The 20,700-nt window shown below is 60.7% G+C and overlaps 1 protein-coding gene across 1 annotated transcript in view; it reads left to right on the forward strand.

Moving 5' to 3' along the window:
* Positions 1-2,834: 2,834 nt before the first annotated feature.
* Positions 2,835-20,700, forward strand: part of LOC141986946 (dedicator of cytokinesis protein 2-like) — a 334,430-nt gene continuing 316,564 nt past the window's right edge. The window contains exons 1-5 of the mRNA XM_074952036.1: positions 2,835-2,942; positions 15,722-15,805; positions 17,732-17,772; positions 18,140-18,195; positions 20,530-20,626. Of these exons, the coding sequence (XP_074808137.1) occupies positions 2,900-2,942; positions 15,722-15,805; positions 17,732-17,772; positions 18,140-18,195; positions 20,530-20,626 (321 nt within the window). The 5' untranslated portion in view covers positions 2,835-2,899. The remainder of the gene's footprint in view (positions 2,943-15,721; positions 15,806-17,731; positions 17,773-18,139; positions 18,196-20,529; positions 20,627-20,700) is intronic.

Raw genomic sequence — 20,700 nt, forward strand, 5'->3', positions numbered from 1 at the left:
AGCAGCCCCATCATACCGTGCACCTAGGCAGAGTGGGTGTGTTGGCTCCTGAAGTCCTCTTCCCCAGCTCATCACTAGATGTCAGGGGGAAGCTCATGCTGACCCTGCTTACACTAAAATGAAAGTCTTACTCAATACTTTATATTTCAAAAGCTTTAATTATTTTTGCTTCTTTTCTGTATCATTCATTCAAGGTTAAAAGGATGTTTAATGGCATGTTTGCCATGGACCAGTGGTTCCCAAACTTTAACAGCCCACGAACCCCTTTCACTAAATTGTGGAATCTCGTGAACCCCCTCCTAAAAATGAATATTTCCAGGGATTTAAGTTTAAATTTCCTTCGCACTCCGCAGGGCTCCTGCTGCTGGACCCCACTGACCACCCCGGTCAACTGAGCTCCACTGAGCTTGGACCGCAGGTCCCGCTGACCACCAGGGCTTGGGTTGCCAGCCCCAACTGCCCGGCCCCACTCTCCCTGGGGCTCGGGCTGCGAGCCCCACGCAGAGCACTGGGGTTCGGGCTGCCAGCTCCCCCGCTGATGGGGACAGGGTTCGGGCTGTGTGACGAAGTGGGACTGTTCTTAATGTTTCCTCTAAATACTGTAGGGGTACCTCAGTTTCCCCTATGCATTTCTTAAGTCTCTAGGTGGTGGGATAAGGGGGTGTACTTGCTGCAGAGCAAAGGGCCAGTGTACATAAATGGCCGACACTCTGTCTCCTGGCAACTGATGGCCTGGGCCCTTCCTCCCTGCAAGGTGAGAGCTAAAGGGTTGGAGAACAAAGGAATCCGGTGACCTCCTGGCCCGGGAAAGGGACAAAGCCCAGAGGAGGAGGGGCTGGAGGGAGTTTCAGTCTGGGGCTGGCTGGGGACATGGAGTGAAGGGCAGATGGGGTTGTCTGGCTCACTGTCCCCCACAATGGACCTGGCTGAGGGGTCCTGTTCTCTGCACCTACAAGCTCTGTGTTAGACCATGTTCCTGTCGTCTAATAAACCTTCTGTTTTACTGGCTGGCTGAGAGTCACATCTGACTGCGAAGTTCGGGGGCAGGACCCTCTGGCTTCCCCAGGATCTCGCCTGGGCGAACTCGCTGTGGGAAGCACACAAAGGGGCAAAGAATGCTAAATGCTCCAAGGTCAGACCCAGGAAGGTGGAAGCTGTTTGCCCTAAAAACAGTCTGCTCACAGAGAGGAAACTTCACCAAAGTCCTGCCTGGCTTCGTAGGGAGCAGATCTAGAGCATCTCCCGGGAACTCCGTAACAGGCTGCCAGCCCCAACTGCCCGGCCCCGCTCTTCCTGAGGCTCAGGCTTTCTGCCCTGCAACCGGGTCCCACCTGCTGCCAACAATGCCCGGGGTCCTCCATTAATGAAATTTTTCTGGCGAACGCCCTGTAACGTTCTGCGAACCCCCAGGGGTTCATGAACCCCAGTTTGGGAACCACTGCCATGAACTAAACAGGATGAGGTCGTTGTATGCTGAACCCCAAGCCTTGTTTAAAGTTGTTTAATGCTGGACAGTGCCAGGGTCATGTGAACCCCTTTGACTCTATGGGCCCCTTTATTCCTCTACATGGATATAGCACCCCCCACTCACCCTTATGCACATGCGCCCACAGAACAATCTCTACAACAACTTAAGCACGTGCATAACTTTGCTCACAAGTGACTCCTATTACCTTGGGCTACAGGGCAGGGGATTGGCTGGCCCAGAGTGTGGGAATGGGCCCTGGGCCCTTTCCTCCCTACGGGGTACCAGCCCCTGGGGCCAGGGGCTGATTGACTGCTGGCTGGTTGAGCAGGGCAGGGAATGTGGGTTTCAGAATCACACAGTTCCATTCCCCTTGTCACCCATTCCACTCCTCCTGTACCAGATCTCCCACCAGCTGCTGAGGGGTGGCCCAGTGTGGGACTGAGGAAGATCCCACTGTGCAGAATGGCAATGGCTAGTAACAGCATCAGACGGAGGCAGGAACCCTTCCCAGGTGCCATGGGGAGGGACCTCAGCCCCAGGAGTCAGAGCCCTGCTGGGACCAGGCGGAGAGTGTGCCCAGCCCCATACAGCGGAGCATGATTTAGTGGGGATTGGTCCTGCTTTGAGCAGGGGGTTGGACTAGGTGACCTCCTGCGGTCCCTTCCAACCCGGATCGTCTATGATTCTCCCGCATGGGAGCTGCTGCACTCTACCCGTCCAGCAGTGTTGCCCGAGGGAGCTGGGCACGTGGGCCTGTTGGTTTAGTATCTGGAGGCTCTGAGCACGTGACCCCCTGCCAGCACCATGACACCCTCACCCCATGCCGCTCTCCAAACAGGCCTCTCTGCCCGGCGTGCTGCGAGAGGAGGCCGGCGGAGCTGTGGGACGGGTGTGCAGGGCAGCTTGGGCTGAGGGGTCTGCAGACGGCCCTGGGCCTGGCTCTGCACCCCGCAGCTGCAGAGGAGCAGCCAGGCCAGCTGCCGGTACCAGAACCTCACTGGGGGCATCCTCATGCGTCAGCCCCAGAGCGAGAGACACTCCAGGGAAAACAGGAAACTTCAGCAGCAATTTTCCTTGGACAGAGCCCAGCTCCCTCTCCTTGTGCTGGGCTGGCTCTGTTGGCCGAACAGGGGAAGACCCCAGTGTGAGCCTCTAGGTGCCCTGTTGGCACTTGGGGCTGGGCACTTGGGGCTGGGGCGTCTCTCGCTGGTACCCCACAGCCCTTGGGTCTCTGATCGGGCGCTCTCAGAGCTGGCTGGGGAGAAGGGGGCCGGTTGCAGGCTCTGTGCAGAGCCCAGCTTTGCTGAGAGGAAGTGGCCCAGGAAGGTTTGCACAAGCCGGTGAGACGCACGTGACCCTGGCAGCTCAGCAGGAGGAACTGGCTGCCACACCGCGCGGGGACAGGCGCATCGCTGGGTTGGGCTGGCTGCAATGGCCCCCTGGCAGCCCACCAAGAAGGAGAAGTATGGAGTTGGTGAGTGGCGCTGCCTGGGCCGCCCTGGTGGGGGTGACTGGCCCACTGGGCCACCAAAGAGCCTGTCAGAGCCAAGCGGGGCAGGGATGCCCAGCTGCAGGGTGGGGCTGCAGATTTTATTGCTCTGAGCTCTGTCTGGGCAGCTCTGGCCTGCAGGTCCTGTGAGCCGGAGCACAGGGCCCCATGTTCAGAGGTCAGCCCCTGGGCTGGGGGCCTGAGTGGGGCACAGGTACCTGTGCTGGTTGGGGCTCAGGGGGGCTGAGTGGTGTCTGGGCTGGGGGGGGCTAAGTGGTGTCAGGTCTAGGTGGTGGTGGGAGCTGGGGGTCAGGGCCTGAGCAATGTCTGGGATGGGGGGCTGAGAGGTGTCAGGGATGGGGGGGGGGCTGAGCAGTGTCAGGGCTGGGGGGGGCTGAGTGGTGTCTGGGTTGGGGGGCAGAGGCTGAGGGGTGTCTGGGCTTGGGGGGCTGAGTGGTGTCTGGTCTAGGTGGTGGTGGGAGCTGGGGGGGCAGAAGCTGAGCAGTGTCTGGGTTGGGGGGGCAGAAGCTGAGCGGTGTCTGGGCTGGGGGGGCTGAGAGGTATCTGGGCTGTGGGGGCAGGGGCTGAGTGGTATCTGGGCTGAGGGGGCTGAGCAGTGTCTGGGATGGGGGGGCAGGGGCTGAGAGGTGTCTGGCCTGGGGGGGCTGAGCAGTGTCTGGGTTGGGGGGGCTGAGTGGTATCTGGGCTGTGGGGGCAGGGGCTGAGTGGTATCTGGGCTGAGGGGGCTGAGAAGTGTCTGGGATGGGGGGGCAGGGGCTGAGCAGTGTCTGGCCTGGGGGGGCTGAGCAGTGTCTGGCCTGGGGGGCTGAGAGGTGTCTGGCCTGGGGGGGCTGAGTGGTATCTGGGCTGAGGGGGCTGAGCAGTGTCTGGGATGGGGGGGCAGGGGCTGAGTGGTATCTGGGCTGGGGGGCTGAGCAGTGTCTGGGCTGGGGGGCTGAGCGGTGTCTGGGTTGGGGGGGCAGGGGCTGAGTGGTATCTGGGCTGGGGGGCTGAGCAGTGTCTGGGCTGGGGGGCTGAGTGGTATCTGGGCTGGGGGGGCTGAGCGGTGTCTGGGTTGTGGGGGCAGGGGCTGAGCAGTGTCTGGGCTGGGGGGCTGAGCGGTGTCTGGTCTGGAGGGGCAGGGGCTGAGTGGTATCTGGGCTGGGGGGGCTGAGCAGTGTCTGGGCTGGGGGGCTGAGCGGTGTCTGGGTTGGGGGGGCAGGGGCTGAGTGGTGTCTGGGCTGGGGGGCTGAGCAGTGTCTGGGCTGGGGGGCTGAGCGGTGTCTGGGTTGGGGGGGCAGGGGCTGAGCAGTGTCTGGGCTGGGGGGCTGAGCGGTGTCTGGTCTGGAGGGGCAGGGGCTGAGTGGTATCTGGGCTGGGGGGGCTGAGCAGTGTCTGGGCTGGGGGGCTGAGCGGTGTCTGGGTTGGGGGGGCAGGGGCTGAGCAGTGTCTGGGCTGGGGGGCTGAGCGGTGTCTGGTCTGGAGGGGCAGGGGCTGAGTGGTATCTGGGCTGGGGGGGCTGAGCAGTGTCTGGGCTGGGGGGCTGAGCGGTGTCTGGGTTGGGGGGGCAGGGGCTGAGTGGTGTCTGGGCTGGGGGGCTGAGCAGTGTCTGGGCTGGGGGGCTGAGCGGTGTCTGGGTTGGGGGGGCAGGGGCTGAGTGGTATCTGGGCTGGGGGGCTGAGCAGTGTCTGGGCTGAGGGGGCTGAGCAGAGTCTGGGCTGGGGGGGCAGGGGCTGAGTGGTATCTGGGCTGGGGGGCTGAGCAGTGTCTGGGCTGGGGGGCTGAGCGGTGTCTGGGTTGGGGGGGCAGGGGCTGAGTGGCATCTGGGCTGGGGGGCTGAGCAGTGTCTGGGCTGGGGGGCTGAGTGGTATCTGGGCTGGGGGGGCTGAGCGGTGTCTGGGTTGTGGGGGCAGGGGCTGAGCAGTGTCTGGGCTGGGGGGCTGAGCGGTGTCTGGTCTGGAGGGGCAGGGGCTGAGTGGTGTCTGGGCTGGGGGGCTGAGCAGTGTCTGGGCTGGGGGGCTGAGCGGTGTCTGGGTTGGGGGGGCAGGGGCTGAGCAGTGTCTGGGCTGGGGGGCTGAGCGGTGTCTGGTCTGGAGGGGCAGGGGCTGAGTGGTATCTGGGCTGGGGGGCTGAGCAGTGTCTGGGCTGAGGGGGCTGAGCAGTGTCTGGGCTGGGGGGGCAGGGGCTGAGTGGTATCTGGGCTGGGGGGCTGAGCAGTGTCTGGGCTGGGGGGCTGAGCGGTGTCTGGGTTGGGGGGGCAGGGGCTGAGCGGTATCTGGGCTGGGGGGCTGAGCAGTGTCTGGGCTGGGGGGCTGAGTGGTATCTGGGCTGGGGGGGCTGAGCGGTGTCTGGGTTGTGGGGGCAGGGGCTGAGCAGTGTCTGGGCTGGGGGGCTGAGCGGTGTCTGGTCTGGAGGGGCAGGGGCTGAGTGGTGTCTGGGCTGGGGGGCTGAGCAGTGTCTGGGCTGGGGGGCTGAGTGGTATCTGGGCTGAGGGGGCTGAGCAGTGTCTGGGCTGGGGGGGCAGGGGCTGAGTGGTGTCTGGGCTGGGGGGCTGAGCGGTGTCTGGGTTGGGGGGGCAGGGGCTGAGAGGTGTCTGGGCTGGGGGGCTGAGTGGTATCTGGGCTGGGGGGGCTGAGCGGTGTCTGGGTTGGGGGGGCAGGGGCTGAGTGGTATCTGGGCTGAGCAGTGTCTGGGCTGGGGGGCTGAGCGGTGTCTGGTCTAGGTGGTGGTGGGGCACTAGGGGGGTTGAGTGGTGGTGGTAGTGGGGTGTCCTTGCATCTCCTGCTCCCCAGGGCCATGTTTACTTGCCCCTCGGAGGTGCCTGCTCTGGGGCTGGGGCCTGGGAGTGCTACAGACCCACACTGGGCGCGCTTGTCCCTGGGGCTGTGAGCTCGGGACAGGCCTTGGCTCCAGCCCCCCACGCTGCCCCTCAGGCGCCCGAGGCAGCACGCGGTCGAACTCAGCCCAAGGGCGGTGACTGGTGATAAGGGGTAATGTTGAGCGCTGAGGGGAACCGAGATGTGGGGCACTGTCCCCAGGGCCGAGGTGGATTCTCCGTCCCCGGCAGGTTTGCTGTCCGGACTGGCTGCTTTGCTAGCAGACCCGCTCCCGGGCTCTCGTGAGGCCGGGCTCTGCCTGGGCCAGCCCCGCTCACACTAGAGTCGCAGTGGTCCCCGTGGCCTGGGAATGGCTGGCTCGCGTGCGAGGATGAGTTCTACTCGTGGCCCCGTGCCACACGCACCGGCCTTTCCCCCCATCCCCCTGCAGGGAACCCGGGCTCAGTCCTGCCTCCGGCGGGTCACACATGGCACACCGCGAGCCAGGGCCTGCCAGAGCTGCAGCCAGCCCGCAATGCACTGGGCAGCACCGCTGCCCCCCCACCCCCGAGGCAGTGCCCTGCACCAAGGGGGGGGGGTCTCCTGCTGAGGACGGCTGCTTGAACCTCTTCCCCTTCCCGCGGCCTCTGCCCAGCCCCCGGAGCCACTGGAGTCCAGACACTGAACCCTGGCCTACGACTGCAGCGTCCCTGGAGGGACAGAGATGGTGCCATGAGGGACCCTCGCACCAGCAAGTGCCCTGGCGGGAGGTCACGCACTGCAGAACTGTGGGTGCAGTGCCCTGGGGGTGCCCTGGGGGTGAGCAGCTGCTCCCCATTCACAGGTGTTGCTGGTTGAGTCCATCGCTGCTTCTCCATGGCTCCTCCTCACCTGCTTTCCCTCCAGGCCCAGAAGCAGGGCAGCAGCCCCCTGCACCCTCTGTGCAGCCCCACGACACCCCCATGCATCCTCCGCGCAGCCCCCCAAGACCCTCCTGCACCCTCCGTGCAGCCCCTGAGCTCCCCACCAATAACACGTGCTGGGCGTGGGGGCCATACTGCTCTTCAGGGGCAGTAAGTGGGCTCTGAGCAGTGTGGGCGGGGTACAGTGCGAGGCCTTGTCGGTGTGAGTCCATGTGTCTGGGGCAGCCAGAGCCGAATCTCCTCATATTCTCACACTTGCATTATGATGGTAGCCTGTTCCGGAGCCAGGAATAGAGCCTGGGGCTCCTGCGATCTAACCCAGATGGGCGGGGGGGGGGGGGACCAGAGCCAGGAATAGAGCCCGGGGCTCCTGTGCTCTAACCCAGATGGGCGGGGGGGGGGAGGGAGGGACCAGAGCCAGGAATAGAGCCCGGGGCTCCTGTGCTCTAACCCAGATGGGCGGGGGGGAGGGACCGGAGCCAGGAATAGAGCCCGGGGCTCCTGTGCTCTAACCCAGATTGGGGGGGGGACCAGAGCCAGGAATAGAGCCCGGGGCTCCTGCGCTCTAACCCAGATGGGCGGAGGGGGAGGGGAGGGACCAGAGCCAGAAATAGAGCCCGGGGCTCCTGTGCTCTAACCCAGATGGGCGGGGTGTGGGGAGGGGACCAGAGCCAGAAATAGAGCCCGGGGCTCCTGCGCTCTAACCCAGATGGCCGGGGTGTGGGGAGGGGACCAGAGCCAGGAATAGAGCCCGGGGCTCCTGCGCTCTCTGCATAGACCTCCCTCTCGCAGAGCCCTGCCTGCGGCAGGAAGCCTTGCGTTGCAGGCTCCTGCTGTCACTTTCCTCTGCGGTATTTTCTGTTCCTGCTTTTCTCACTAGCTGCCTCTCAGCAGATGAGTTAGTGGAACTGTTTCCGCGGACGCCCCCCTGCAGCTGAACTGTCCCTTTGGCCCCCCGGGCGTGACCCCTGCCTGCTGCACTCACGCAGGGTCCCAGAGGCTGAGCCAGACTCAGTGTCCCCGGTGGCTTGTGCTGGGCTCAGGGCCCCGCTCGCCTGACTGGGAGGCAGGACAGCCCAGTGGCGAGGGGCTGGCTTGGGACTCAGGAGCTCCAGGTTTCATTCTGGGCTGCTGGAAGGACTTGCTGAGCAGCCTGCCCAGGGCTCAGCACCCATCAGTGGGGCCAGATTTCAGGCCCACCCAGCAGTGCGGGCTGATCCTGGCCCTGTCTCTGCACGGGGTGGGGAAATATAGGTTGGAGTCAGCAAGGGGTCTGGATGCCACGATGATGGGCCACAGGGCTGTGGGGCTGTGCATAAGTCACAGACTCCCCGGGCGATGCTCTGACCTGCTGTGACGGAGTCCCTGGGCGATGCTCTGGAACTGCTCCCCATGAAGCCAGTCAGGACTCTGGGGAAGTCTCCTTTCTGGGAGCAGCCTGTCTTTAGGACACACAGCTCACACGGCTTCCACCTTCCTGGGTCTGACCTTGGAGCATTCAGCATCCTCCGCCGCTCCGTGCGCTTCCCACAGCGAGTCCGCTCAGGCGGGGTCCTGGGGAAACCAGAGGGTCCTGCCCCCAACTTCGCAGTCAGATGGGACTCTCAGCCAGCCAGGAAAACAGAAGGTTTATTAGACGACAGGAACATGGTCTAACACAGAGCTTGTAGGTGCAGAGAACAGGATCCCTCAGCCGGGTCCATTTTGGGGGGCCGTGAGCCAGACAACCCCGTCTGCACTTCACTCCATGTCCCAGCCAGCCCCCAAACTGAAACTCTCTCCAGCCCCTCCTCCTCTGGGCTTTGTCCCTTTCCTGGGCCAGGAGGTCACCTGATTCCTTTGTTCTGCAACCCTTTAGCTCTCACCTTGCAGGGGGGAAGGGCCCAGGCCATCAAGGCAGGAAACAGGGTGTCGGCCATTCTCTGTGTCCAGACCCCTGCACACACCTGCCCTCTAGGGCTCTGCAATGATCATACACCCTTATCCCACCACCTAGATTCTTAAGAACTGCATAGGGGAAACTGAGGCACTCCACACTATTCAGAGGAAACATTAAGAACAGTCCCGCTTCGTCACATCTCTCCCCCCTTCGAGACCGAACGGAGCGGGGTCACTTTAGCCAGTGACCTGGGGAAGTTCGAAGCCACAAACGTTCCCATGGATGCCCCAGCATCTCTCCCATTCCTTGGTGGGAGTTACACCAGGCCCTTCCAGTTTCACGCCCTCCCTTAGGTCGGGGGTGGTCGATAGCACTCGCAGGCCACATGTGGGAAGGTTTATGCGGCCCGTGCCCTTTGGCCACCCCAAAACCCCAGGGGGTCAAACTGGGATTAGGTCTTCTCCCCAACAAGCTGGCCAAACACAGCCACTTGGTTAGAGGACTGTTTAACTTTCTTAACAGCTTTCACTTCATCTGAGACCCTCTCAGAGCTATCCACACTGGATCTTTCAACACGAAAGTTAGTGGATCCATTCACAACAGAAAATTTCTGGCCATTAGGAACTGAAACTTTCTTGATTAAATCACTTTCACACCCTTCAGTTGCCGTAAACTGCTTGCAAAGACTCCATGAGGATTCCTTTCCCTAGGGCTTTTCTATGCAACAATTCACCCCTCACAGAAATTCTGCTCTTACCCTCTTTCCCTAGGGCTTGCTCTAGGGGAACACTTTCCTGAGCAACAACAGACTCTTTCTGGGTCTCCCTTACATCCAGAATTACCTCTGGCCCATCTGGCGGATTCCTACACAATCCCCTTTCAGGCAAACTTACAGACTTCCTAGATAAAAGGTCAGAAGCATTCTCCTTCCCTTTGCCACACACAAGTTCAGGAATCTTTTCCTTCTTCCAACAGGTTTCCACACCCTCAGTAGGTAGCACAATCACATCACCTTCCTGCTCTCCTTGTGCACTGGCTAGGATCTCACCCTGATCAGACAGAGTTGCTGCACCCTTTCCCAACAACACACGAGCAACAGGCAAAATACAAGCACCAGAATTGTCTGGGCTCTGGGATTTTACATAGACACTAACTGGATGCGACCTAGTTACAGCGCCATTCTCCCGAGCAGACCCAAACTTAGGACCCTTCCCTTCCTGGGCTTTAGCTGAATCCAGAACCAACTCTGAGACAACTGCACGACCCTCAACCGTCACAGGCTGAAAGGCCCCTTCTGTCTGTTCCACAGACAAAGAAGAGCCGGACACACTTTCTCCTTTCCCAGACACACAGCTTGGGATCTCATTCCCCTGGTCCCAGCACACAAGGCTGGTCACAGACAACTGCTTGGAGATGAGGGTAGCTCCCTCCCTAGGCAAGTCAATACCCCTGACAGACACAGGCACGTTTCCTTCCCTGTCACAATTCTCCACCCAGCTAACAGGTAAGGTCCAGGGACACTCATCTTCCACTCTCCTTGCCTTCCCACCCTGCTGACTAGACAAAGCCATCAGCTCACAAGGCTGCCTAGGCTCATCCAGACTTTTCTTACCAAGCACCTTGCCACTCCCAACAGATCCCCTGCCCTGCCTGTGTCTCCCCCCACTCAGCTGGGGTCTCAGCTCCCACTGTGCTCAGCGCTGCCCTTGCTGTCCCAGTGGGAGTAGGCAGCGAGCTCGCTGCTTTCCTCACTGCATCAGAGCCAGCCTGAGCCCCCTCTCCGGTGTGCAAGGGGGGCGGGGAGCCCCAGGGGTCTGGTTACAGGCAGGCAGGTAGCCTGAGCCTAGCAGCTCCTCCCTGCTGCCAGCCCGGTCATCTGCATTTTCACTGACCATTTCCCTCTCCACCGATTGCTTCCCTGGATTCAAATTCAAACCCTTGGCAGTTACCAGAGCAGGGCCTGGATCCTGTGCCAAAGAGACACAGTCACCCCACAAAAAGGTCTCGCAGCTGGTATCCTGGAGCACCCCAACAACCAGCCAGCTCCACCCCTCCTGGGTCTGCACAGGGATCTGGGCCACAGGCAGGGTGAGGGGCTTCGTCCCTGGGACCCTCACCCAGCTCATACAGCCCCATAGCATCTGGTGAGGCTGCATCACCCAGGGCCTGAGAACAGTTCTCTCTGTCCTAGAATCTCGCCGCCCCAGGAATGTCTCCCCATTGACCATCACCTTCTGCTCCCACTGGGGGTCCGAGGGGCCTGACCCCAGGAGACTCCACTCAGACATATAGGTTGGGGTCAGGAGTGGGAGCCTGTCCACCTCCCCACCCATCTGGCTGACGGAGTCCATGGCCTTGGGACCCAGCAAGGGAGATAGACACCGGGGCTTTTCCGCAGGGTCCCCCTGGTTCAAATCTCCAGCCTGCTCAAAGGCAGTGAGGTGGGCATCCACATCCCCCCCCTCCTTAACCAGGGGCAGCAATTTAGTCTCGAGGTTCCCTGTGGAACTGGCCCCCCGGGGTCTATCCCCACTCACCCCTGGGAGGTTCCCTAGGCCTCTCCGCTCCCCCACCGCCAGTTCATGCTGCTGCTGCTTCTGCAGCTCTTTCTCAGGCTCTCGCTGTCTCTCACAGTCCTCTTGCTCTCTCGGACTCAGCTCCAATCCCGTCCGTCTCCAATCCCCGGATGGGGAACCTGATCGTGAAGATCCCCGTCTGGTCGGGGACAGGAGTCTTGGGGATGCCTGGCTCCCACTCCAGCTGCTCCCAGATCCTGCTATAGCCCCATTTGGGGTCAGGAATCTGTTCCTTAGAGCGGTCATCCTCCTCCAGCTGCACGATGAACTGTGCCTTGGTGAACTTTCCAATGCGCAACCCCCTCTTTCTGCACAGGGTTACAATGTCCTTCTTAAGGAGACGGTGACAGGCCATCACTCCGCTCTTCCCCAGTTGTTGTGGACTCACAACCCTGGACAACCACGTCTGCACTTCACTCCACATCCCCAGCCAGCCCCAACCCACTCCCCCTCCAGCTCCTCCTCCTCTGGGCTTTGTCCCTTTCCCGGGCCAGGAGGTCACCTGATTCCTTTGTTCCCTTTAGCTTTCACCTTGCAGGGGGGAAGGGCCAGGCCATCAGTTGCCAGGAGACAGAATGTCGGCCATTTATGTACACTGGCCCTTTGCTCTGAAACAATCACACGCTCTGCCTTATCCCACCACCTAGAGACTTAAGAAATGCATAGGAGAAAGTGAGGCACCCTTACAGTATTCAGAGGAAACATTAAGAACAGTCCCACTTCGTCACAGCATAGCAGTGGGTGGACCCTAGCCCCTTGGGGTGCAGCTGCTGAGTTTTCTTTTCTTTCTGCTTAGGATCCCACGCGGCTCATCCCCAGGGCGTCTCAGCCGTTCATTATCCATGTCTCCCCTGTCTGTCTCCTGTCCGTTCTGTTCCTCTCTCCCCTCAGAGCAGCAGCTCTGTTTTGGGAGGGGTTTTTTTGAGAAATACCAATGCGGGCCTGTGTTGATGTCAGAGTTCTCTGCTGGATGCAGCAGGCGGGGGGGGCTGGGCTGGCCCTTAGTTCCTAGGGGCTCATTCCGCAGCCTGGCACCCGCCCGCGACACACCTGGGGTTCCAGCACACCCAGCTTTACCCTGGTGCTGGCGGGTCCCAGAGGCCCTGGCAGTCTCCTCCCTGGGATCTTCCAGAGACGCTGGGCCCAGGGCACATGTTGGAGATAAGGCCTGAGACCTTGAACCTGGAAGCTGAAGTTTTGTACAGCTCTTTAAAAAAAGAAAAGGAGTACTTGTGGCACCTTAGAGACTAACCAATTTATTTGAGCATAAACTTTCGTGAGCTACAGCTCACTTCATCGGATGCAAACTGTGGAAAGTGTAGAAGATCTTTTTATACACATAAAGCATGAAAAAATACCTCCCCCGACCCCACTCTCCTGCTGGTAATAGCTTATCTAAGGTGATCACTCTCCTTACAATGTGTATGATAATCAAGTTGGGCCATTTCCAGCACAAATCCAGGTTTTCTCATCCCCGCCCCCCCCTCCACACACACACACAAACCCATTCTCCTGCTAGTAATAGCTTATCTAAAGTGACCACTCTCCTTACAATGTGTATGATAATCAAGGTGGGCCATTTCCAGCACAAATCCAGGGTTTAACAAGAACGTCTGGGGGGGGAGGGGGGTAGGAAAAAACAAGGGGAAATAGGTTACCTTGCATAATGACTTAGCCACTCCCAGTCTCTATTCAAGCCTAAGTTAATTGTATCCAATTTGCAAATGAATTCCAATTCAACAGTTTCTCGCTGGAGTCTGGATTTGAAGTTTTTTTGTTGTAATATAGCAACTTTCATGTCTGTAATCGCGTGACCAGAGAGATTGAAGTGTTCTCCGACTGGTTTATGAATGTTATAATTCTTGACATCTGATTTGTGTCCATTTATTCTTTTATGTAGAGACTGTCCAGTTTGATCAATGTACTTGGCAGAGGGGCATTGCTGGCACATGATGGCATATATCACATTGGTGGATGTGCAGGTGAACGAGCCTCTGATAGTGTGGCTGATGTTATTAGGCCCTGTGATGGTGTCCCCTGAATAGATATGTGGGCACAGTTGGCAACGGGCTTTGTTGCAAGGATAGGTTCCTGGGTTAGTGGTTCTGTTGTGTGGTATGTGGTTGCTGGTGACTATTTGCTTCAGGTTGGGGGGCTGTCTGTAGGCAAGGACTGGCCTGTCTCCCAAGATTTGTGAGAGTGTTGGGTCATCCTTCAGGATAGGTTGTAGATCCTTAATAATGCGTTGGAGGGGTTTTAGTTGGAGGCTGAAGGTGATGGCTAGTGGCGTTCTGTTATTTTCTTTGTTAGGCCTGTCCTGTAGTAGGTGACTTCTGGGAACTCTTCTGGCTCTATCAATCTGTTGATACTACAGGACAGGCCTAACAAAGAAAATAACAGAACGCCACTAGCCGTCACCTTCAGCCCCCAACTAAAACCCCTCCAACGCATTATTAAGGATCTACAACCTATCCTGAAGGATGACCCAACACTCTCACAAATCTTGGGAGACAGGCCAGTCCTTGCCTACAGACAGCCCCCCAACCTGAAGCGAATACTCACCAACAACCACATACCACACAACAGAACCACTAACCCAGGAACCTATCCTTGCAACAAAGCCCGTTGCCAACTGTGCCCACATATCTATTCAGGGGACACCATCACAGGGCCTAATCACATCAGCCACACGATCAGAGGCTCGTTCACCTGCACATCCACCAATGTGATCTATGCCATCATGTGCCAGCAATGCCCCTCTGCCATGTACATTGGTCAAACTGGACAGTCTCTACGTAAAAGAATAAATGGACACAAATCAGATGTCAAGAATTATAACATTCATAAACCAGTCGGAGAACACTTCAATCTCTCTGGTCACGCGATTACAGACATGAAAGTTGCTATATTACAACAAAAAAACTTCAAATCCAGACTCCAGCGAGAAACTGTTGAATTGGAATTCATTTGCAAATTGGATACAATTAACTTAGGCTTGAATAGAGACTGGGAGTGGCTAAGTCATTATGCAAGGTAACCTATTTCCCCTTGTTTTTTCCTACCCCCCTCTCCCCCCCAGACGTTCTTGTTAAACCCTGGATTTGTGCTGGAAATGGCCCACCTTGATTATCATACACATTGTAAGGAGAGTGGTCACTTTAGATAAGCTATTACCAGCAGGAGAGTGGGTTTGTGTGGGGGACGGGGGTGAGAAAACCTGGATTTGTGCTGGAAATGGCCCACCTTGATTATCATACACGTTGTAAGGAGAGTGATCACCTTAGATAAGCTATTACCAGCAGGAGAGTGGGGTCGGGGGAGGTATTTTTTCATGCTTTATGTGTATAAAAAGATCTTCTACACTTTCCACAGTATGCATCCGATGAAGTGAGCTGTAGCTCACGAAAGCTTATGCTCAAATAAATTGGTTAGTCTCTAAGGTGCCACAAGTCCTCCTTTTCTTTTTGCGAATACAGACTAACACGGCTGTTACTCTGAAACCTGTACAGCTCTTTGTGTGACATTTTATACAAATTACTTAATCAGCTAATTTGCATGTTTAGCATTGTGCATATTTAAGTTTGGCTTGTCACCACACCCTGCCCCAAGCATAGGGCAGGTGTGCAGCTGCCGGCTGCGGGGGGGCCACTGAGCGGTAGCGGGTGCTGGTGGCCTGTGCTGTGGCTGCTGAACACTGCAGGGGTCGTGGGATGGAGGGTGGGTGGCAGCTGGGGGTGGGACTCTGGTGCCAATAGAGGGTGCCCCCAGACGGGAGCATCCCTTCGGGTGCTTGACAGCCATGGCCCTGGGTGCAGTGAAATTCCCACCCCCTGAAGGAAGCTGGATCCTGCTGTGCTCATCCCCAGCCTATCCTCGCTGCTCATGCCCATGTCCCCTGAAGATCTTCCCCCAGCCTTGTGGCAGCTCGCAGACCCAACCTGCCTCCAGCTCCATCTGCACTCTCCATCCTGGGACTGCTGAACTCAGACCCCTTGGGAGCCCCGAGACTGGCTACGCTAGGACCCCGGGGCTCAGAGTGAGCAGGACCCCCCCAGGGCGCTCATCTGTGCAGTGTCATAGAGGGGTCTCTCCTGCCCCCCAGCCCCAGCCAGTCACCTCCCCCGTGACTGCCCTGCCCTGCCCACTGAGTACAGGCTGGGAGATGGTGCCAGCCGCCAAGGCACCCTGGCAGCATGGGGCCTGGCACGGGCGGGGTTAGAGACAGCCTTGTGCCAGAGCAGAGATGAAGGGGGCACATTGTGCCTCTCGCTGTCAAGGGCGACTGGGGGCTGGAGCAGCCTGACATCCCAGTAGCAGTGGTTGTGACTATGGGGGAACACCAGGAGCAAAGGGTGGGCCCACCCAGTGCTGGGGAACAGCTGAGGCAAGTTGTCCGCAAGGCACTGAGAGGCCGAGCTCAGAGAGCGAGCGTGCCAGGTTTCCCCTAGACCCGGAGACGGATGAGCTGGGCTGGGTGAGGCAGTGAGAGGGCAGAGCCACCTGCAGGGGGCTGGGGTCCAGAGCTGCCCCCTCTCACCACCCCCTAACTCCCCTGGCTGTTGTTTTGCAGCTTTGTGGAACTTTTCGGGCACGAACGAGCATCACCTGCCGCTGCAGATCGGGGACACAGTACACATCCTACAGGCCTTGGAGGGTAAGTGGGGCCAGGCACTGAGACTGGGGTAACTGGCTCCACAGACCCCAGGAAAAACCTCTTGGACCTCTCATCGTCTGTGAAATCATCAGCCACACTCTTCTTGAAATCATGTCCTCCCTCGGCTTCTGGAACTCTGTCCTCACCTGGTCCTCTTCCTCTCTCAGCTCCCTTCAGTGTGTCCTTCAGGAGAACCCCTCGTCCCCTTCCCGCTTTCTGTGGGGGGTCCCCTTCTCTTCTCCCTCTGCACGTGGGCTCTGGGTAACCCCATCTGCAACCACAGAGTCAGCAACCCTTTCTGTGCCCGACTCACTGATCTCCCTCCGCTCCAGACTGTCTCCTTCAAGCCAAAGGACAATTCGGGCCTGTCTCTCTGACGCCTCCTCGGAACTGCCTAGCTGCCAGCTCCGGCTCCTAGTCTTCCCCCAAGCCCTCCCCGCTTGGACAACGCCACCGTCCTGCTCTGTCACTCAGGCCTGTAACTGGGACATTGTCTTCACCCCGGCCACTAGCCAGGTCCTCACATGCAGCTGTGTGTAAATCTGGCTGGTTCTTTTGCAGAGCGTCTGCGAGACAGGGCACAGGGCCGTTATCCCTCCCCACAGCGCCCACACTCCCCCAGGCTCTGACCGTCCATCCCGCCCTGCTCAAAGCCATGCAGCTCCTAGCCCGCCACTGTGCCCACGGCACCCTCCTCTAGCTCCCGCTTCTCCACTGGATCCAACATGAGCTGCTCGTCTTCGCTTTCACGGCATGACCCATCCCCACGCTGCCTGTCTGCGCTCACCTCCGATCAGCCTGTGACACCAGCCTCCAGCACCCACTTGTTACAGGTTCAAACAAGCCCCTTGGTGCCTTCTTCCCTGCCCCGACACTGGGAGGAGTTCCCCGCAAACCTCTGCAAAACTAACTCATTGTCCGGCTTCAAACCCCCTGGGCGCTCTGCTTTGCCGCCATGCCAACAAATATACCTGAGAGTGATTCGGGGGCTGGTGTGCTGGGACCGCTGCCTGTCTGCTGGCCATGATCTGGTTGTTCTCTTGCGCTCCCCTGGCGGTCGGTCTCCGCTCGTCTCTTGTTGGACACAGGTTGTCAGCTCCTTGGGCAGGGCCTGTCTCTGTTCTGAGCTTGGTTCCAAGGCCCGTTTAGAATACAAATAATACACAACAATAGCGGCCAGCCTCCAGCAATACCCCCCTCAGCAGCCAGTCCCGCCACACCGGTCCCCCTAGCCACCGCTCCTGCAGGGACAAGCCGGGGCCGGAGTAACTGGGAGCTCCCCCACACCCAGCTCCTGCCCTGCTCCCCACAGCGCCCCCTGCTGGGACAGGCCAGGGCCGGAGTGACCGGGAGCTCCCCCACACCCAGCTCCTGCCCTGCTCCCCACAGCGCCCCCTGCAGGGACAGGCCGGGGCCGGAGTAACCGGGAGCTCCCCCACACCCAGCTCCTGCCCTGCTCCCCACAGCGCCCCCTGCTGGGACAGGCCGGGGCCGGAGTAACCGGGAGCTCCCCCACACCCAGCTCCTGCCCTGCTCCCCACAGCGCCCCCTGCTGGGACAGGCCGGGGCTGGAGTAACCGGGAGCTCCCCCACACCCAGCTCCTGCCCTGCTCCCCACAGCGCCCCCTGCTGGGACAGGCCGGGGCTGGAGTAACCGGGAGCTCCCCCACACCCAACTCCTGCCCTGCTCCCCACAGCGCCCCCTGCTGGGACAGGCCGGGGCCGGAGTAACCGGGAGCTCCCCCACACCCAACTCCTGCCCTGCTCCCCACAGCGCCCCCTGCTGGGACAGGCCGGGGCCGGAGTAACCGGGAGCTCCCCCCACAGCCAGGGCTCCTGCCCCCCTCCCACAGCGCCCCCTGCTGGGAGAAGTGCTCTCCGTTCAGAGGCCCCTGGGCGTCTCACTCTCTGTTGTTCCGCTTGCAGGCTGGTACAGAGGGTACTCGCTCCGGAACAGAGCCACCTGGGTAAGTCGGCGGCTCACCGCGGTGGTAGGGGCCAGGGCGCTCGTCCTCTCCCTTGTCCCAGGGCCGTGCCCAGAGCTGCTGGGGGGCACTGGGGACGCAGTGCGCGGCCAGAGGCGGAGCTCATGCACTTGCCGCATGGCGCCCCCTGCAGGAAGTCGCCGGGCCTTGCGGGGAGTGACTTTAACCTGCTTTGGGGGCTCCGAGCCGCCCCCCTGACCCCTGCTCTGGCCCCATCAAGGACCTGGCCCTGGGTGGACCCATATCCAACTGGGTCAGAGGGATCCTGCCCCATTGGGGCCGACACCCCTCCCTCTGGCTCTGCCCCCCAGATCGGGGTCGCTGTGCTGACGACGTCTCCTCTCCCCAGGGCATATTCCCTGTCGCACTGATCCACCTGAAGGGCGCCCACGTGAAGCAGAAGGGGTAGGTACCGGGGGGGCAGGGAGGGGCTCTGGGCTGAGTCAGCGAATGTTTTACCGGTCACGGGGCTGGGTCCTCCCTGATCTGCACGTCACTGGGCCTGTCACCACCCCCGCCCTGTGCCAGAGCTCGGCTGGGTCCTGCCCCCCCTCCTGTCCCAGTGCTCAGCTGGGTCCTGCCCCCCTGGCCCTGTGCCAGAGCTCGGCTGGGTCCTGCCCCCCCTCCTGTCCCAGTGCTCAGCTGGGTCCTGCCCCCCTGGCCCTGTGCCAGAGCTCGGCTGGGTCCTGCCCACCCCCACCCTGTGCCAGAGCTCAGCTGGGCCCTGCCCCCCCCCGCCCTGTGCCAGAGCTCGGCTGGGCCCTGCCCCCCTGGCCCTGTGCCAGAGCTCGGCTGGGTCCTGCCCCCCCCCCGCCCTGTTCCAGAGCTCGGCTGGGCCCTGCCCCCCTGGCCCTGTCCCAGTGCTCGGCTGGGTCCTGCCCCCCACGCCCTGTCCCCCCCTCCCGTCCCAGTGCTCGGCTGGGTCCTACCCCACTCCCATCCCAGTGCTTAGCTGGGCCTTGCCCCCCTGCCCTGTCCCAGTGCTTGGCTGGGTCCTGCCCCCGCCCTGTTCCAGTGCTCAGCTGGTGTCACGGGGTCCCCGGGCGATGCTCTGGAACTGCTCCCCATGAAGCCAGGCAGGACTCTGGGGAAGTCTCCTCTCGGGGAGCAGCCTGTCTGCAGGACACACGGCTCACACAGCTTCCACCTTCCCGGGTCTGACCTCGGAGCATTCAGCGTCCTCTGCCCCTCCGGGCGCTTCCCACAGCAAGTCCGCTCAGGCAGGGTCCGGGGAAAGCCAGAGGGTCCTGCCCCCAACTCCGCAGTCGGACGTGACTCTCAGCCAGCCAGTAACACAGAAGGTTTATTAGACGACAGGAACATGCTCTAAAACAGAGCTTGCAGGTGCAGAGAACAGGACCCCTCAGCTGGGTCCATTGTGGGGGGCAGTGAGCCAGACAACCCCGCCTGCCCTTCACTCCATGTCTCCAGCCAGCCCCAAACTGAAACTCCCTCCCGCCCCAGCTCCTCTGGGCTTTGTCCCTTTCCCGGGCCAGGAGGTCACCTGATTCCTTTGTTCTGCAACCCTTTAGCTCTCACCTTGCAGGGGGGAAGGGCCCAAGCCATCAGTGGCCAGGAAACAGGGTGTCGGCCATTCTCTGTGTCCAGACCCCTGCACACACCTGCCCTCTAGGGCTCTGCAATGATCATACACCCTTATCCCACCCCCTAGATACTTAAGAACTGCACAGGGGAAACTGAGGCACCCCTACACTATTCAGAGGAAACGTTAAGAACAGTCCCACTTCCTCACAGCTGGGTCCTACCCCCTTCCCGTCCCAGAGCTCGGCTGGGTCCTACCCCCCTCCCATCTCAGTGCTAAGCTGGGCCTTGCCCCCGTCCTGTCCCAGTGCTTAGCTGGGTCCTGCCTCCCCTGCCCCCCATCCCAGCGCTCGGCTGGGTCTTGCCCCCCTGTCCCAGTGCTCAGCCAGGGCCTCGCATCCCAGTGCTCATTTGGGACCTGCCCCTCCCCCTTCCCAGTGCTTGCCTCAGCCCTATCACCACCCCTCTATCCTAGTGTTCAGTCGGGCACTGCACCCCTCCCATCCCAGTGCTTAGCCAGGCCCTGTCACCGCCCACGTCCCCGTGCATGGCTGGGTCCTGCATCCTCTCCCCCCTCAAGGCTCGGCCGGGCCCTGTCACTGCGCCCCCATCCCAGTGCCCCCCCATCCCGGTGCTCGGCTGGGCCCCGTCACCCCCCCCACACACACACCTCTCCCAGTGCTCAGCTGGGCCCTATCATCGACCCCCCCATCCCAGTGCTCGGCTGGACCCTTCTGCCTCCCCCAGCCTGTCCCTGTGTTTGGCCAGATGTCCTGCCCTCCCGGTCCCAGCAGTCGGTCGTGCCCCTCCCCTGGCATGAAGTGGGGCAAGCAGCCCAGCACCCCAGGTCTGTGCCTGGCCTGGTTCTCAGCTCTCCCCCATCCCCTGCTTGCAGTAACCAGCCTGCAGCTCCAGGATTCGCTCTCCTTATCACCTGCCAGACCAGGGCTCTCGCAGCCCGTGGGCCCCGGCCAGGGCGGGCAGCCCCTCAAACGGCGGCTGGGTGCAGGGAGGGCGATGCAGGGTCTCAGTGGGGCTCCCTGAGGCTGGTGGCTGGTGCTGCTGCAGGCTGTGGCAGAACTGCGGGGCAGGCGGGAACTGGGGCTGTTGACCTCAGGGACCCGCATGCAACGGGCAGGGGTGGGGCCGAGCCTCCTCGCCATGTGCAGGGCTTGGCCTCACCAGCTCTCTGGCCAGGGCGGAGGAGAACATTGTGCCTGCGGAGATGCCGATGGTGCAGGAGATCACCACCACGCTGCGGGAATGGGCCACCATCTGGAAGCAGCTCTATGTGGTAAGAGCCTGTGGCCCAGCAGTAGGGAAGCCATGGGGACCGGTCCACCCTCTGGGGATGGGTCACCAGCCCTC

The sequence above is a fragment of the Natator depressus genome, chromosome 4 (assembly GCF_965152275.1).
Source record: "Natator depressus isolate rNatDep1 chromosome 4, rNatDep2.hap1, whole genome shotgun sequence".
Classification (NCBI taxonomy): domain Eukaryota; kingdom Metazoa; phylum Chordata; order Testudines; family Cheloniidae; genus Natator; species Natator depressus.